This window comes from Pteropus medius, unplaced genomic scaffold, assembly GCF_902729225.1.
Source record: "Pteropus medius unplaced genomic scaffold, Ma_sr-lr_union100, whole genome shotgun sequence".
NCBI classification, from domain to species: Eukaryota; Metazoa; Chordata; class Mammalia; order Chiroptera; family Pteropodidae; genus Pteropus; species Pteropus medius.
The window spans coordinates 21,681,151-21,699,331 of record NW_024354502.1 but is presented as its reverse complement, the minus strand read 5'-3'; the positions used below and the strand labels follow the sequence as shown (position 1 = coordinate 21,699,331).

The 18,181-nt window shown below is 45.2% G+C and overlaps 1 protein-coding gene across 9 annotated transcripts in view; it reads left to right on the top strand.

Moving 5' to 3' along the window:
- Nucleotides 1–18,181, top strand: part of VPS13B (vacuolar protein sorting 13 homolog B) — a 685,469-nt gene that overhangs the window by 658,984 nt on the left and 8,304 nt on the right. For all 9 annotated transcript variants that reach the window (XM_039853834.1, XM_039853836.1, XM_039853835.1 and 6 more), the window contains 4 exons: nt 1,256–1,374; nt 4,883–5,670; nt 9,809–9,985; nt 11,989–12,159. In XM_039853834.1, the coding sequence (XP_039709768.1) occupies nt 1,256–1,374; nt 4,883–5,670; nt 9,809–9,985; nt 11,989–12,159 (1,255 nt within the window). The remainder of the gene's footprint in view (nt 1–1,255; nt 1,375–4,882; nt 5,671–9,808; nt 9,986–11,988; nt 12,160–18,181) is intronic.

Sequence of the window (18,181 nt, the reverse complement as noted above, 5' to 3'; positions counted from 1 at the left end):
CTTTGTGGGGAAAAGCATATTCTAGGCACAGAGAGGGCTGAGTGGCAGACAAAGACCTGAGCTAGAACAGTGGTTGTAGAATGAAAAAGAAGGCACTAACTGGAGGCTCCGATGACTCCTGGGCTGCAGGGGATGAGAAGAGAGAGGAGGCAGAGATGACATCTAGGTGCCTAGGATGCTGGAAATGGGTGGGATTTCTGAAGGGGGAGCTATTATACAAGAAAAAAGCCCAGTGACCTTGAAGTCGCTTCCAGATTTGAGTCTGTGACTCTCTCCTGTGGTTCTGTGTGCACTTTCTTCGGGTAACTCTTCGTTTGGTCTAAATTAGAATACATTCATTACATGTCAGGCACCTAGCTTTGTGCCTTCATCCAGGAATTTTCCGTCTTTCTTATTTGCTGTCCTAACAATAATAAAGGCCCAGACTTGGACTGAACTGATACTGCAAATCATCAGAATCAATGTTCCCAAACATAAGGAGGTTCTTGCCCCTAGCCTCAGGTAATGCTGGCTGTGAACATGATGTTCTTGGAGTTGTTTTTCAAATAGTTCTGCTCTGTTTTCAAATATTTATCCATTTAAGCAACTTCAGTATTTACGGCTGAAAGGACATCTGTTCTGCTGGCCTGGCACCTGGCTTCTGAGATAGAACTTTTTTTTTAAGTCTTAGTCCACTTTCTCACAGTAGGAAAATTAATTTGGACTTCAAGCAAATGGAGTTATCTGACGTTCTAGTTACAGGTATGTGAAGGACCTTGGGAGAATGGTGACATGCCTTGTTGGAGGTTTGGAGGTGGGTGTTTTTGTCCCCGCACAGAAGAGCATCCTTGTAGTAGTAAATCAACATTCAAGAGCCTGAAAGTTTTTTGCACATTGCATTTCAAGTCCTGAGTTTTAAAGATTTGTTTTCTTTTCCACAGAGATTCATATGCACACATAAAGCTGACCCATAGCTGGGCTCCAGCCCTTACAGAGTTATTTGCCAATTGCAAAGAAGCAGAGAATGAAGATACTCATACCTCGTCATCCATCTTTTTTTTTCTGTGAACCTTACAGCTGGATATTGAAAAATCTGGATTTGATCTTTCTTTTTTTTTTCTTAATTTCAATTCAGCTGAACAGCCTTTATGGATATAAAGAAATATAACCAGGAAGTGTTTGTGGTATTGAATCAGACCTTGAGACATTTAAAGTCAGCGATTTCAGTAGTGTTTCTTATTTCTTTTAAATCAGATTTCGAATATTCTTTTTGCAGGTTGTGTTCCTGACTGGCTTTGGCTATGTATATGTGGACATTGTCCATCAGTGTGGCACAGTCTTCATCACTGTGGCCCCAGAAGGAAAAGCCGGACCTATTTTAACCAATACCAACAGGTAATTTTAATTATTATCCCAGTAGTATAGTAAGCTTTCCATTATGAAGTTGTAGACCTATTATTTTCCATTCTTTGTCATCTCTATATATACATTAAAGCTTTTGGTTAATTATTGTGTAATCCATCAGGGTATGGTTATTAACATTAAATCATACCTAAAACAGGTAACAATTTATCATCTTACCTGGGTACCCCTTCAGGTTATTCTGTGATAAGTTTAACAAACTGATTTACAAACTAAGGCCTGCATCTGAAAATATACATTATAATTATCATTAGCATAAAATGCAAATTAATACTTCTGTATCCACATGACAACCTAGTAATTAGTAATTGGACTTAGAGCTACATCAAAAATATATTCACCTCTTAGAGCCACATTGCCCCCATTCAAACGGAATGTTACCACCAGATCTTAGAAACATGAACCAAAGAGTTAATATCCTTAATTTAAAAGAACTCATATATATGAACAGAAAATTCAAGAAAGAAGAAATATAAATAAACAAAGAAATGCATAATTAAATAAGATACTACTTATCAAATTAATAATTGAATTTCATCATACACAGTCCTTGTGAAAGTGTGAATTGTTACCATTTTCCGCAATATGTATAAAGAGCTTTAAAAGCTCTTTGGCTTGGAAATTCCAATTTTAAGAGTTTAAGAATTAAAGCAATAATAGAGATATAGGCAACAATATATGCAGAGAGATATTAATCCTGTTGCCAATTATAATGGTAAAATATTTAGAGTACAAATGCCTAACACTAGGGGAATGGATGATACATAAATGTACCATAAATAATATATCCACAGAAAATAGGCTTAGAGGATTATAGTGGAATAGAAAAATGTATATGAGAAACCTAAAATAGAGAAAACAATATAAAATTGAGTATATAAATATGACCCTAGTTATGTGTCATATGTACATATACATACATAAATACATGTACACACACATTTACACACACACACACACACACACACACACACACAGAAAATATACCTAGAAATAAGCATGAAAAGAAAAGAAAGAAAACTTAATAGATATGAGGTTATAAGTGATTATTATTTAATAATTTTCTGTATTTTATTTTCCACAGTAAAAGTTAATTTTGTAATCATAAGCATTTATTATTGGTATTAATTTTAACAATATACAATAATGATGCCAGCTTTTATACATTTGTTTAAGCCTTTTTTAAAAAAAGTTTCTTTTCATACATGGTTAGGAACCCATTAATTTGGACCCTGTCAAATTATTATTAATTTGAATTTATAATATTTCCGACAAGGCTAGGTAGAATGTTTTCTTTGCCCAGAAGTGTTTGTAAAAAAATAATAGTAAAACAGAATTCATTTATTCAACAAACATTTTGTCAAGTGCTTACTGGATGCCAGGTGCTGTCTTAGGATAGCAATACATCAGTGAATAAAAAGTCCAAAATCCTGGCTCCTGGGGAAACCACAGTCTCATAGGCATGGAATGGGAGGACAAAGAATAAACATAATTTAAAAAAGAGATTCTGTGGTAATCATAAATCTAAACTTGTTTTATTATAATAAAAACGTAAAGGTCGGCATTCTGCAGATATAAAAACAGAGCCCCGTAAGAAAGACTAGGAGTGCCAGGCATTGAGACAGAGAGAATATCGTTTTTAAAAGCTGGTGTAAGTAAGCCTCACCAAAAGGTTAACATTTGAGCAAAAACCTGAAAGCAGGAGATTAGTAATGTAATCTAGTAATCTAGAGGAAGAGCTTTCCTCTGAACGGGTCTGAAGCAGTGTGCCTGGCATGTCAGAGAAGCAGGGAAGGGGCCAGTGTGAGCCCAGTGGAGTGGGTGAGAGTGAAAGTAGTAGCCGAGGTCAGAGGTAAGGGCTAGAAGAAAGGAGCACAATGTGTAGGGCTTAGTTTTAATTCTGAGTGAAATGGGAAAGCCATTGGAGCAATTTGAATACAGAAGTTACATGATGTGACCTACATTTTTAGATGATTATTGACTGCTTTGTCGAAATAGACTGTATAGAAGCAAAGGTAGAAGCTGGGGACTACTTAGGAGATTATTACAGTTATTCACAGTAGAGATGCTGATGGCTTAGACTATGGTAGTATCAGTGGGAGTGGTAAGAAATAGTTACTTTCTGGATATCCTTTTAAAGAAAAGCCCATGGGATTTTCCTGATGCATTGGATAAGTACTGGAAATAGAGGCATCAAGGAGATGCCTAGCAACTGATAGAATGCGGTCGCCATTAACCGAGTTGGGAAAGACTGTATGTAAGTTTGATCAAGAGTTTGATTACAGACATGACAAGTTGAGTGTCTTTTAGACATGCAAGTCACTGTGCAGCTAGGCAGTTACGTAGATAAGATGGGAGTTCAGGGGAGGGCGGTTCCAGGCTAACAAAGTGACTTTGGAAATTATCAGCATGTAGATGGCTCCTCAAGCCTGAGACTGAACATGGTCTCCAAGGGGAGCAAGTGGAGATGGAGACGAGGACGAAGGGTTTATTAGTCTTGGGCACCTTCACTTTAGAGTTCTGGGAGAAAAGGTTGGAGTCGCATAGGTGACTGAGAGTGAGTGACCAGAGATAGAAGATCCGAGAGAGGACACAGAACGTATTTCCAGCAGGAGGGAATTATGCCATTCTAGGTCGAGCGAGCCCCAAACTGAAAGTCCATCGTTCGATTTGGCCACACACAAGTCGCTGGTGGCCTTGGGGAGAGTTGCTTTGGTTCACTGGGGGAGAGCAGAAGCCTGCGTGGAGCAAGGTTAAGAGAGAATGGAAGGAGAGGAATAGCAGACGTTGTGTATAGAACACGCTTTGGATTTTTTATGTAAGAGGGATCAGAAATATGAGTGGTAGCTGGAGGAGATAGTGGAATTACAAGAGGGGTTTTTTTAAGATAGGAGAAATAACAGCATGCTTATAAGCTGCTAGGAATGATGAAAAATGAGGGATAACCTTGAGGAGGTGAGAGCAGCACGATTTAGTGCCCAGATCGATGTGTGTGGCTGAGCTCTAGAAACGGCGAGCGGGCTGGGACACTGGCGGACGGGCTGTGTGCTGGGAGCTCACGGTAGGCTTTCTTCTGCTTGCTTTACTTTTCCAGTTTCAGGAGTCTTGGTTATTTTATTACATCTTTCTGCCTTGCGATGATTATGGTAGAGGATTAGTACACAAAGACTAGAAGGATTTTGGAGTAAAAATCTGGTGTTGATAAGAGAAACACATAGAGAAACATGACAAGAACTTGTAATAGTCCCTTTGGGAGCATTCCCCAATGCTGTGGAGTATGACTGGCTCTGTCCAGACACGATGTACTGAAAGTTGAGTTCTTATTTGTTTCTTATGAGAATCTGACGGGACATCAGGAGGTATTTAATACTGTCATTAAAAAAAAAAAAAGGAAGGAAAAGGAAGGAAGGAAGGAAGGAAGGAAAAGAAAAAAGAAAAGAAAATCAGGGGAGACTAATGCTCTTTTCCTTTTCTCCTCTAGAACTCTGGAGAAGATTGTGACATTTAAAATGTTCATCACTCAGTTGAGCCTGGCAGTGTTTGATGAGCTCACCCACCACAAAGCATCATCTGAACTTCTGCGACTCACGCTGGACAGTGTTTTTCTCCAGTTGGCCCCTGGGGAGGAGCCCGCCACGGCGCTGCTTCCGCTTTACCATGTGGGGCTCTACTGTGGGGACCTGCAGTTGGACAACCAGCTGTACAGCAAGTCCAGTTTCCACTTCGCTGTCTTGGTCTGCCAGGGAGAAAAAATGGAACCTACTCACTGTTCCAAAATGCAGAATCTCCTTGCATCCAGCAGAGATTTGGAAGAATACAAGAAAAACTGTTTTATCAAACTTTGCCTCACCTTAACTGAGGGCGAGAGCTTCTTATTTGACATTCACGAGTTCAGCTTTGAATTGAAACCTGCCCGGTTGTATGTGGAAGACACATTTGTATACTACATCAAAACTTTGTTTGAGACTTACCTCCCTAACAGCAACCGGGACGGCCACCGGACAGCGCTCCGGGGTGGTATGCAGACGTTGCCGGTGCAGGTCAGACAGCACGCCAGGGCCCTGGCGAATCCCGTGAAGTTACGGAAACTGGTGATACAGCCAGTGAGTCTCCTCGTCAGCATCCATGCTTCCCTCAAGCTGTACATAGCCTCCGACCACACTCCGCTCTCCTTCTCCGTGTTTGAAAGGGGACCCGTTTTCACCACGGCCAGGCAGCTCGTCCATGCCCTGGCCATGCACTACGCCGCTGGGGCTCTTTTCAGAGCAGGTGAGGACACCAGCTGAGGGTCTGTGATGAGCAAGAGCCTAGGCAAAAAAGAATGCTTCGGGGTCGTGCCTTACCGACCTCAAGACTTAGGAAGGCAGAGGTGAAGAGATGGGCTTTGCAGTTCGACAGCCATGGCTTTTGATCTAGACTCTGCCACCACTAGCTGTAAGGCCTGGGGCAAACTATTGGACCTCCCCAAGTCTCAGTGTCCTCATCTATAAAATGGGTTGTTAAGATTTTTGAGAGGATAAAATGAAAATATATAAAGTGCCCTGAATTTTGCTTGGCACTTAATAAACTCAAGCAATAGTGGCCAATATGTTTGCTGTTCTATAACTTAGAATTATAATTCCATTTAGCAAACACTTTTGGCGCCTTGTAGGTACAAGGCTCTATATTAGCTATCCAGTGCAGCCAGGAAAAGCAGCCCAGGCCCTCAGCCCCTGGGCCTAAAAGAAATCCAGTTCTAGTTTGTTAGCTTTCTTCATTACAGTCTTTCATGAATAGCCGTAGGTGAGAAATTCAGAGGATTTGTTTGCTCGTGAGATGCATAAAGAACCTCCTACCTCCCCAGTGCAGCCTTGCTTGTCTAGACAGAATCAGAAGAGAAAGCTGCCGGTGTCTCAGCCTCCACAGACCTAAGTGTCTCAGCTTCTGCAGACCTAAGCTGGGAAAGTCTGCAGGGGGTGTGGCTTGAATATGTGTACAAAACATGGTATGGGGAGGATGGTGCTAAAAGTTGAGTGTTGAGGACCAAGTTGTCTCACAATACTCTGTGATCCTCAGCTTCAAAGTACACGTTCTTGACCTAAATTCACTCTAAAGCAGTTTCAGTTTGATAATCTGTCTCCTTATGTTCCTATGAATTCAAGCTACAAACAGCAGCCAGAGCTGGTTGTGAGCCCTTTTCGGTACAGAACATTGAAGTCTTACTTTTGGAAAGTAACACCGGAGAGAACCTTTGTAACATTGTACTTGGCTTGGCGAAAGCCTGCCAGTAGAAGTTAACATTGTAGCAGTGAATGATGCATGTTGTTGCCATATGGTAAGATTACATTTTCTCCATAATGAAATTCAGAGTTAATAGGGCTACCCAGAACTCTTAACTAAAAATGACAAGATCTGGGGAAGACCCTGCCTGAACCATTGTTTTGATAGCTTGCACAACAATGAAGAAATGTTTCCCTCTTGCTGAGAAATCATTTAAAAATAAGCAGTTAACATTTCAAATTTAATAGACTGGTATATTTATAAACAGTTCCAGAAAGCCACCCTTTCAGGAAGTTTTTGCTTTTAACATGAGAAGCAGGCGTGTGGGTTACCGAGCTCCGACGTGGAGCCGGGAGTAAGCCTCGCACCAGTCCCCACACCACGCAGAGGTGTGGGGAGCACCCGTCTGTGTAATGAGCTGGCAGAGAAATTTCAGCTGTGGCACCAAGGAACCATGTCCCTGCAGCCTGTGCGCTAAAAACGATCTCTCTTTGTTTTGTTTTATGTTTTTAATGAGCTTTCACAAGAACAGTCTGTTTGGATTTTTTTTTTGTAATCCACCTAAAATTCCTCTAAGCTGTTGTATCAACCTCATTATATGCTGAGACAAGAAATTCTAATATAGAGGGCCAAGTTTTTAGAGCCTGTTGGGAATTCACAAAAAAAAACAAAACAAAAAAAAACAAAACAAAAAAACCCCGACAATCTGAAGATTATCTGGAGGAAAGCAGTGATTGTAAGAGTTGGACGTAAGAAGATGGTAGGAGGTTGCCGACCCTGGGTTACCATTCCCACTTAGAGGGAATGCACTGACATTCTCGTAGAAGAAGAGAGAGGGCTGGCTGGGGGCCAACAAGTTGCATCTCCGTCTCCCATGGGCCAGGATCTTCTGGGTCCTTGGACTTAATGAGTGGGTTCCTGACTACGATGGTCCAAATACCCTGCCCTCCTTTCTAGCGGAGTTTATGGATTCACCTTGAAGAGGTTTTAAAAATAAACAGTTAATTAGAAATGAGTAACTAACCCTATTTGAAGGAAAGAATGTAGGCTTTATAATTTCCTGGAGTCTCTTTCTACCCCCAAGTCTCAGTCTGATGGGAAGCCAGACAGACACTCCTGTTCAACAAAACTCCCAAGTAAGTTAAGGATGTATTTGCTTTTCAAGGAAAATACTTAAAGGAGTGCCCTGGGATACTTTCTGCCCTCTTCTGGCCAGCTCAGATGCCACTGTGAAGTAGCGCTGGTCCGCACATAGCCCTCCACCGTGTAGCGGCCCTAATCCAGGAGAACCCTCCCCCACCTTCATGTGGCTAGGGGAGCTGGATGGGCTGTTTCCGGCCACTCTGTGCCCTCTGCGCTGGCCTAATGGGTGCACTGTAGAGGGATGGATGTCTGTCTGACAGTAGCTACTCTCTAATTTCTATGTGGCATCTTTGGAGAGAAGGGGAACTAAGATGTTTCTAGACCAACCTTCTGCCTCCAGGTGGAACCTTACAACTATTCTAGGCTCAAGGGTATCTGCCTTCAGAGAGGGTCCCCCAAGGAACAATATTCTACAACCTTCCATGGAACCCTGCCTGCTCATTGCAGACTGAGCTCACAGAAAGGTGGGCGGACGGGAGGGGCTTTGGAATCCCGTAAACCTGGGTTGGAAACCCAGCGCACGAGTCTAACCACCAGGAATATTATGAGCAATTGACTTAATCTCTGAGCCAGTTTCCTCCTTTTGCTGTCTGCCTAGGAGATGGTAGGGACAGGCTAGTACCATGTCAGAGTCTCCTCTGTCCCCTGTGCCAGTGCAGTGCCTGACCCCAGGGTGAGGCTCAGTCATTAGCTAATCCGAATTTATGTAAGAGGAGGTAATACTACTTCTCTGGCATAGTTGTCTGTGAGAAATAAGTTGAGTGCCTGGCACCCAAAGACTCTTCCATTTATAATTCTCCCATTCATCTTCTGAAAATTATTCCCTCTTTTAACCTAAACCCTAGTGTTATCTTCCTAATGTTCCAGAGAAGAGGGTTGGCTCAGATTTTAAGAATGTCCCTCTCTCTAAGGCCTGGGCCTGAGAACCTTTTGGGCTGTGGCTGGGCTTTGCACCCACACCATCCCTACCCTCTGGGATCAGTGATTTGGAATCTCTGTCACAGGCCTGTGCTCCAAGAACCTACTGGTGAGACAGGATTAGCTCTTACACAGGTTCTGTCCCCACAGCCTCCCCATTACAACCCTCTCAGCCTGGGCTGGGGAAATCCATGGGTTCCCCGAGAAAGTCACCTGTTCAAAATGCTCCTCTCATTAGCCCTTAGCCCTTACCTACACCTCCCTAATCCTCTGGCGAGAACCCCAATTCCCCCGCCCCAAGGGAGGAAGGTGAAGAGAAGCCTTTGCCGGAGTCCACCCCACAGCCACATTCCCATGAGATAGTGCACACAGCAGCCAGGCCACTGAGCAGCCCAGCTCCTGGCAAGCCCCAGCTCAAATAGGAAACCAGATCCAAAGGTCGCCTCCAGGGACATTCACAGGGAACACCCCCGCCTCTTCGCTAACCTCATCAGTATGTCCATGTCACCAAGTTTACACAACTGGAACCTGAGGTTGAAGAGGAGACATTTGTCTGGCTCCAGCTCTGCTCCAAAGGGAAGCACTCAACTCGGTAGGATTGGGAAAGATTAAAAATAAGCCCTCCATCCTTGTCAGAATTTACATCCCCTTTGTAACACCCCATTTAGCATCTGGCCTCCTCCCTAGACCAGGCATCTCCTTATCCTGGTGCCTCTGTGCCCCAAAGAGCTTTAAAGATAACGTCCCAGCCTGCAAAACACCTGCAGCCTGAGGGACTGCCTTTCTTTGGGTGGGTGGGAGCGTGCGTCCCCCTGCACATGGGTCCCTTTCAGCAGGAATATGGGAGGCTCCAGTAGGGAAGTCATATTAAAGCTATTTGTGAAGCTGCCAAAAGTATCACTTTGATTTATAAAGTATGAAAGTTTGCCACATCTGAATTCACAGTGAATGAGTTATTTCCCATATTTTGCTCCAAAAGAGCTTATTACATTCTCAGTTCTAGTGTGAAAAATGAATTGCAGAGAAAACGGGTCACTTTTCCCAAATGTTGAAGGTTTTGGTAACCCTTCCCTTCGGTCCCTTGCAGGCTGGGTGGTTGGCTCTCTGGAAATCCTCGGCAGCCCAGCAAGCCTGGTGCGAAGCATCGGCAATGGCGTCGCCGACTTCTTCAGGCTCCCGTACGAGGGACTCACGCGAGGCCCAGGAGCCTTTGTGAGTGGCGTTTCCAGGGGGACGACATCATTCGTAAAGCACATTTCCAAAGGTAGCTCTTCTGGTTCCTGTAATCATGCCTTATTTCCATTCCTTCCTGTCTTACTTTTATATTTTTAAAGAACGTGTTAAAGTTTTAAATGCACTAAGTTTGCCGCGAGCTTTGTTTGGCGCGTTAGCTTGCAGTAAAATGTTGGATTTGTAACAAAGCTCATATATAATGTCTTATGTTTTAAACAGATCGCTGCTTGCCTGTGTAGTGTGTGAAAATGTTTCAGAAACTTCAGAATTTTAAACCTCCCACTGGGAAAACAAGGATTGGCTCAACTGTTATTCCATGTGATAAATACAGAAATATTAAAGGTGTTCAGGACTTCTGCTAAACATCAGAAATCCTACACTGTGTTGCCTCATCATATTTTTTTTAATGTAGATACAGTTGTCATAACTTTTGTAAGGATATGGATACATTTTGACGTGGAAGCCAATTTGGAGTCAAACAGCCAGCTTTTCTCTAGCATGCCACGTAAACAGTGCCATCTTGTGGTTCAGATAGGTCAGCAGGCACAGAAGCCACACTGCTGCCCTGTACAAGGAGTGTTTTAGTTTTATCCGTGGGTTTGTTTGACGATATTTTGGTCAGGTTGGCAGTGACCCGGGAGGCTAACAAAGGCTGTCTGAGTCCCCTTTTGTTCTAGGCAGGAGGCAGAGAAATCAGGGCAAAGGAATTCTGCCCCATAAGAGGCTTTTACTGTCAACAGTGCTGCAACTGTATTGAGTGGACAGGTTATAGAAGTCTCTAGAAGGCCTCAAGAAGACTTGAGCTTCAAATAGGAGAACCCATAATCCATAGAAGGGGCTGCCAAGAGAAGAGCGGGGGCAGCAAACCAGATGCCCTGGACAGCGACGGGACAGCTCCCCTGGGCCCCGGCCATCAAGGAGTCCTGTGAGCTGAGCTGCAGGACTCACACATGAGTCATTGGTGGATTTCTCACTCCTGACACTTAAATCTTTGTGGTTCTGCTGTTTTTATTTTAAAATAAGACAACCAACACCCGCTAAATTGAACTCCATCGGTGATTTTAGCCTGCCGATTCACTATTTTTTACACTTGTTCTCTCCTCTTAGCAAAGTCCATTTGGTTTGTTGGTGCGTGTGTCTGTCTGTCTTTGCATGTAATGGCATGGGTTTTTTTTTTTTTTTCCTTTTTTTCTTTTCAGATTACTGGTAAAGATGCAGCTGCAAAAACATCTTCCATTTCTTGAAACTGGACATCCATAACAGATGAGCTAATTCATTAGCTTCAGAAATGTGTCCATTGACATCTACATTTTGCTCATTGAGATCTATGCAGACTTGCTAGAGGGGATTATGAATATTTTGAGCAAGATGCTGAAATAGCCTTTCTTAGGAAAAAAACAGAATCATGGCTTTTACATGATTTACTCCTTTTGTTGTTCTCGCTTTTTTCAATTAACATCACGAATATCAAATTGAAACATGTTCTCTGTGACACGATAATTATTTCCTCAGAATATCTGATAATAAAGTTCATTATCTCCCTTTACTATGACTGAGGTAATAAGGAGGGAATAACTTTTAAGTAGAAACATTTCTTTACAATCTACCTAAAATTCAGCAACTAACCTTAACCTTTAAAATCAGAACAGGCATATTTTAACTTTCAAAACTGGGCCTCAGTGAGGACTTCAAAACTAAGTGTTTTAGCCAAGCCTTGACAATCAAAAGGTAGTGAATGATAGTTTCATGTGAAGCTCTAGGCATTTTTCTGGTGACAGAGACACTCCTCCTACCCCTTTTGAGGAGTGCCGTCACCGTCATGAGCAAGTGTTAACCTTCACCTTATTTTCTTAACACTGTTGCTTCACATGCCCAAGAGGAAGTCAGCATCTCTCAGCCTCTGGACACGTCTAGAAGGCACAGATGTGCTTCCGCCACCCCTCTCCCCTCTGCCACAGCCTTCCAGGGACCATTTCTGTGGGGTCCACCATATAAGTGACCAGGAAGCAAACTCACATGCTCTTGTGCCCTCAGGTACCCTCACTTCCATCACCAACCTGGCCACGAGCCTGGCCCGGAACATGGACCGGCTCTCACTCGATGAGGAGCACTACAGCCGGCAGGAAGAATGGCGGCGGCAGCTCCCGGAGAGCCTGGGCGAAGGGCTCCGACAAGGCCTGTCCCGGCTGGGCATCAGCCTGCTCGGTAAGGGGCTGCCAGGACTGTGTGCTAATGTCTGCCCCCTGGCTCTGCCAGCAGGCCAAGAGGTGCAGGCTCCAAGGGCCGAGGGTGGTTGTGAAGTTAACATCTTTTCTGTGAACAAAGCTGAAGCTCAGGGAGGATAAGGCACGCTCACCGGTTCCTGCCCTGAATCGGCGAGGCTCTGGAACAGGACCCCCTTTCCAGCACCATAGTGTGGCTATGATGGGCCGTTCTTTTCTATCAGAGGCTCAACTGTGCAAACGCCAAGCTCCACTTTCCTTTGACTCTAGTAAGAAATGTATCTCTGGCCTCCTTGCAACTCTCCAAAAAAGAATCATCCCATAGGAGGCCCCCTGAGCCTGGGAGTGTCAACACAAGGACAGCAGCATAGGCTGGTTGCTCGTTCAAGTGAGTATCAGGCAAACCTGAAGCACTGGCTCCTTTACAAGATTGCGGAAATCACAGATGCCTGCTTTTGTTTGAGAAGCACTTGAGCAACTTGCAACTGTCATGTAAACTTCAGTGAAGAGCCCACTTTTTCCTTTTGATTTTTTAAGAGTGCCAGATCAGCCTGACTCAGGGTAATTATCGTTTGTCGAGCAGCCAGATGGTATAGTTAGAGATGAAGATTGCTATGGATATTTCCAAATATTACAAATGTCTGAAAAATAAGTCGCTTTGGAAAAATCTATAAAAAGGAAGCTTCAGAGCTGAACTTTTGCTGAGCAGGATTTTCAAGGGTATCTTTTGTTTATTTGTTTGCAAAGGAATTTAAAACTGTATTGCTTGGCAGAGTGCCTGCCTTGCATCTGAAGGAGTATGCATCTCACAGAGATCAAAGTGCCCCAAAGCAGAGAGAACAAAGGTCAGAAAAGATGAGCTTGAAAGGATTTGTCCTTTCTCCAGGCTGCAGTTCTAAACACAGCCCCTCAACTCGCAAGGCAGCCAGCTGAGGCTCTGAAAGGAAGTAGTAAGATGTTACAAGTGCAGGTTAAGTTACTAGCGATGATTTAAGTCATAACATTCAGTGGTGTGCAGCAGTGTCATTTGATAATGCATGGAAATTGGGAGGCTGATGGCCTGGGAATGAAACTGCTGGGTACAGAAGCAACGGAAGGCAGTGGTGGGGAGAGGGTCGGTGCGGGGCTGGGGCCGCGTTCCTCAGGAGCCACAGACCCGGTGAAGGTGTCCAGGTCCCTTCTGTGTGACCTCAAGGAAGTTCTTACCTGCTCTGGAGCTGGGTTTCTCTTTCGTAATTAGGGTTGGAAATACCGTTATTAAAGGGCATAGTGGCCAGTCGTGTGCCAGGCACAGGGCCCGTGTTTGGCGGGCAGCACCTATTGTTATTATGGTAACCAAGGAACCATCAGCAGTGATCGATTTCACAGGGTGTCATGTGAGCAATGGCAAGCGCCTCAGTGCTTTAGTTTGAGTTTATCTTGGGGCCTTGGGTCATTGTTTGGGGTCTGTGGGATCTCTTTTTGCTAAGAATGTGGGCTTCTGTGCCTTCTGCTCTGGGCAGGAGAGCTTTCCTCCCTCCATCCAAGTTCTTCTTAGAGCTTTCAAGTGCTGCAGCGGAGACTCGAGCTGGTTGGCATATGGCCGTTTCCATCCTGACTGGTCTGTTCTCTTCCGACCTAGAGAAGTCCATCCCACTGCCCAGCTGACACTGTATAAAGTGTGTCGGATGGTAGAAATCAGTTTTGTGAGGAGCCATGATTGTGCCTTTGCGATGTCGCCCTTTAGGTCTTGGATCCCGTTGTTAACGGGGTAGAAAGTTATAAAGCTTTGATCTTTGCTGTAGTCATGGAGTCTTTCTGCGTCTCTGGTGATTTCCAAAAACTTAGGAGCCCTGGGGGTGACCCAAGTCCTCCTCAGTGTTTGCTGATTGTACCTGCAGACACTGGCCTGGCCCTGGGCCCACGAGGTCTCCGCCCCCCAGCGGCACATCCGTATCTGTGCTCCTCAGACAGTGTCGTTCACAGTGGGCATCTCAACATTGGCCCAAACCTGATTTCTTTCCTCTCAAAGCGTAAGAACTCCCTGCATCCCACATAATCACTGCATCATCTCAAAACGTCTCGGCGTAGAACTACCTTATGTGTGGCAGGAAGAAGAGACAGGGAGTGGTACCAACCAAGTCCCCTCACCTGGCATAGTATAGCGCTGTCACCATTTAATCCATCGCCAGAAATGGTGTTTAAAAGTCCCAAATGCAATTAAATGCCTAATTGAAGCTAGAGCTATTAACATATAATAGTTTGAAATCTGTGCTTAGTGAAGTCAAAATGCTAGTCCCTCAGTTTCTGCCTTTACAAGATAGAAACATTAACGACCCAGTTACTAGAAACATATTTGAAGAACAAGGCAATCAGAGTTGATAAGAGTTCTTTCACATGTCATGTTATTTGCCCTTCAAGCCCTAGGCATGGATGAGGTTAACTGACTTGCCTAGGTCAGAACTCCAGCTAGGACAAAGAGCCACGTCACCCTCCACACAGGGCTCCAAGCCTGGAAACAATCAGGATGTGGGGAGACTGAACAATTGGAAGTTCCAGGATGGGAAAACACATTTCCCCCAAATGTGTATGGCTTGGTGGGCCTTCCTGACGCGGCTTCGCCCTCATGGAGACACTGGAGTGTTACGAGGCACTGGAAAAATCAAAGGAAGTCTTCAGCTGCCATACCCAGCCGCGTCGCCGCAGGTCAGCGAGGAGGTGTCAGTGGGCAGAGAGGCCGCGGGAAGATACCGCGAGGCTCTTGGATGAGCTCCAGCACCGTTTTCGGAAGGCGACGGCTTTTGAAACAGTTCTGTTTAGCCTGCAGTATTGGCATCAGGCTCGCCCACATTTACCAGATCCGTTCCCCATGCACCTCACTTTCTACTACACCCTGGAGTCTGTGCTGAGAGAGGGTATGAGCTCTGCGTCACAGTGACACCCCACGTTCCCTCCCAGACGTGGTCTCATGAATACCACTGGCAGGATGTCAGAACTTGCTTCTCTGACCCACGCTTCCTTTGGGCTGCTGCCTGACTGAGGAAGCATTTCGAGATTTCCGAGCAGCCACCCCCTCTGTCTTCACGGCCACTCCACGGGTGCCGTTTGGGATCCCAACAAAATAGTCATCTACCAGATGAGTCAGGACACTTTCCCGCGAGCGAGTGAGTGAAGAGTCATGCCCCAAGAGACGGTGCTAGGAGCGGTCCCCTGATACCACTGGCAGCCGTGAGCTTGGTTTGCAGCCGTGAGTTTGGTTTGCAGTCAGCAAGAAATTCAGGAATAACAGAAGTACTTCCTTCTCAGCTTGCCAGTCTGTTCTGGTCATGAAAGCTGACCTCACGCTGGAATACCTGACACACTGTGTGGGTCTCGTTTGTCTCTGGAATGGGGAGCTGTGGAGTGGGGTCCCAGCTTCGGCCTGTGCCTCTGCTATTGTGCTTTGTTTTAAAAGTGCCCCAAATGTAATTACACCATGTGGTAATGACAGCACCGAAATAACCGCAGAGGCAATGGCTCAAACAGCTCAGGCACACCGTGTTTTTTGCCTGAGACTGCAGAGCAAGTCCCAGAGCTGGTGACAGAGAGCCCTTTTAGTTCCCTTGCTTCAGAGAAAGCCCTCCTCTTCCAACCAAAGGTTAGAAAAAGAAGCACCGCCCCAGTGTCCGCCTCGGCCAGCGCACGGGGAGCCCTTCCCCGCCTCGCTTCATCACATCACAGCCATCTCCATGTGGCCGCCCACCCTGCGGGCCTGATGCCAACAGACAAGTCTGGGGATCAGTTTCCACGACTTTAAGCCTGAGAGCACAGTTTGAGTATATGACAGTAAATAACTTACCAGTTGTAGGATTTAGCTGGATTATACTAATAAGAGAGCCTTCTGAAGCCTCAAGAGAAGCTGCCTCTCTCAAGGCATGGCTGCAGACACCACGGAATGACTGCTGGTCGCTCACAGCCTCTGTTCTCCGGCTCGCACCTGGTGACCAGTGAGGTGTCGGTGTGTGTGACAGGCCCGCCCTCCCCCTCCGGGGTCTGGTGATCTGACAGCTTCTCTTCTACCTCTTAGAATCTAACACCTTGTCATGAGGTTCAGGCTTTCCACTTTTCAGGCTGCCCAAATAGTTTATCTATCAACGCCATAGTAACTGTGGCCAGTGCCTGGAGAAAGTGGAAGATCAAAGGGTAGTCTCACTGCTTCACCTGCTTGCACTGAGGCAGGTGGACATTAGAGCCCTGCGTGGGTGGAGAATCACAGCCATCAATTCCCCACGTACAGGCACATTGAAGGGAGAAGGGAGAGTCTCGGCGAAGTAACCACCTGCCCCACCACCACCAACTCAGTTTTAATAGGCTTAATGGAAATCTGCACTTGAGAAAAGACATTTCTACCAGAAGTGCAAGCAGCAATGCAATTTACTGATGAATTTGTAGTTATTTACTCCACTTTTCCTACTCTTCAGCCTGGACACCTGTCAAAGAAATCAGATAATGAAATCATAAGATCAATATTCCTTGATTTAATGATATTCACTTTGAACTGTCTGCTGTGAAATGATTTGAGGGCCAGACTCGGGTTCGTGCCTCTCCCGTGCCCTGGTGGCAGCCACCTCCTCCAGTGTGGCCAGTTCCCAGCTGCTCTGACCCCCGACCTCATAGAGGGAGAGCAGAGCATCAGATTGCTCGGACTGCAAATGCGAGGCGAGCCCCCCAGCCTGAATGCCAGGGTTGGGTGTCTTGGGGGCGCTGAAACAATGACCCCTCGGCCGCATAGCCAGGGCCACCAGGGCCATCTGTGAGCAGCTTCCCCGCTTCCCGCATTGCTTCTTTATAAGTTTCAAGAAGCATTGGTCTAGGCTGAGAAAAAGACCTATCGCCTCAGGTCATTCCCAATCTGTCAATACATAAACTTAAATGGCTCTGTCAATATTGAGAGGAATGGAATCCTTGAAGAGCATTCCCTTTACAATTGACCTGAAGAAACTGGCTTTTGGTTTTACTGGATTTTGTTCAATGGAATATTGCTTGAAATTAGCAGGTCATTAACTGAGACCTGGAAGTTTCCGGTTACCCAGGAGACTTTGAACTAGTGGCATTTGGAATAATGGGGTTTGACATGCACTAAAATGTCTACCGGAGGACTGTGCGTTTTCATTAATCCTAGTAGGATCGAGTTGAAAACAAAGAATTCTGTCAAGAATCGTAATGAAACTTTTACCTCTTACTGAATTAGGGAACCCTCCACTCCATCAGGGGGCAAAAATCAGGACTGGTGAGGCCTTTACTAGATCTCGTCATTGGCCCCTCAAAGTAAGAGCCAGGAGGACAAACCACCCCAAGGGAAAGCCATTCAAGCAGTGACTAGTGAGAACCGGGTTTTGTAGCTGTTCTACAGTGAAGCGTTAGTGGCCAAACCTCAGCTGAAGTGAGAGAGAAGGAAGTTTTTCCAAGACTGGCAAGAGGAAGAGCCTGTTTCATACACAAGATCAGTGAACAGCTTGGCAGTTAAGAGCTGGCCCGTGGCTCTGATTCCCTGGACTCAAATTCTGCCTCAGCATGGCACAGCCATGTGACCTTGGGAAAAACCCCACAACCTCTCAGTGCCTCAGTGGCCTTATCTGGGAAGTGAGGAGAAAAACCATGCCTGACTCTGAGGATTATGAGGATTAATGATCTCTTACAAGTAAAGCTACTAGCACAGTCCCCAGCACATAGAGATTAGCTGTACAGTCATGCTGAGCTTAACAACAAGGATATGTTCTGAGAGATGTGACTTCAGCAATTTTGACCTTGTGCAAGCGTCATTGAGTGCACTTACACAAACCTAGACAGTGTAGTGTACCACACACCTAGGCTACAAGCCGGTACACATGTTACTGTAGAAAACAACACAAGATTAAATTGAGCACAAGAGAAAATGATGCAGTCGAGAGACACAATAAAAATGAGATGTATGAGGCTGCTGGTGGTGTAACACGGCTCACTGCTTTACAGCAAACTATTTTTTGTAAGTAGAAAGAGTACACTCT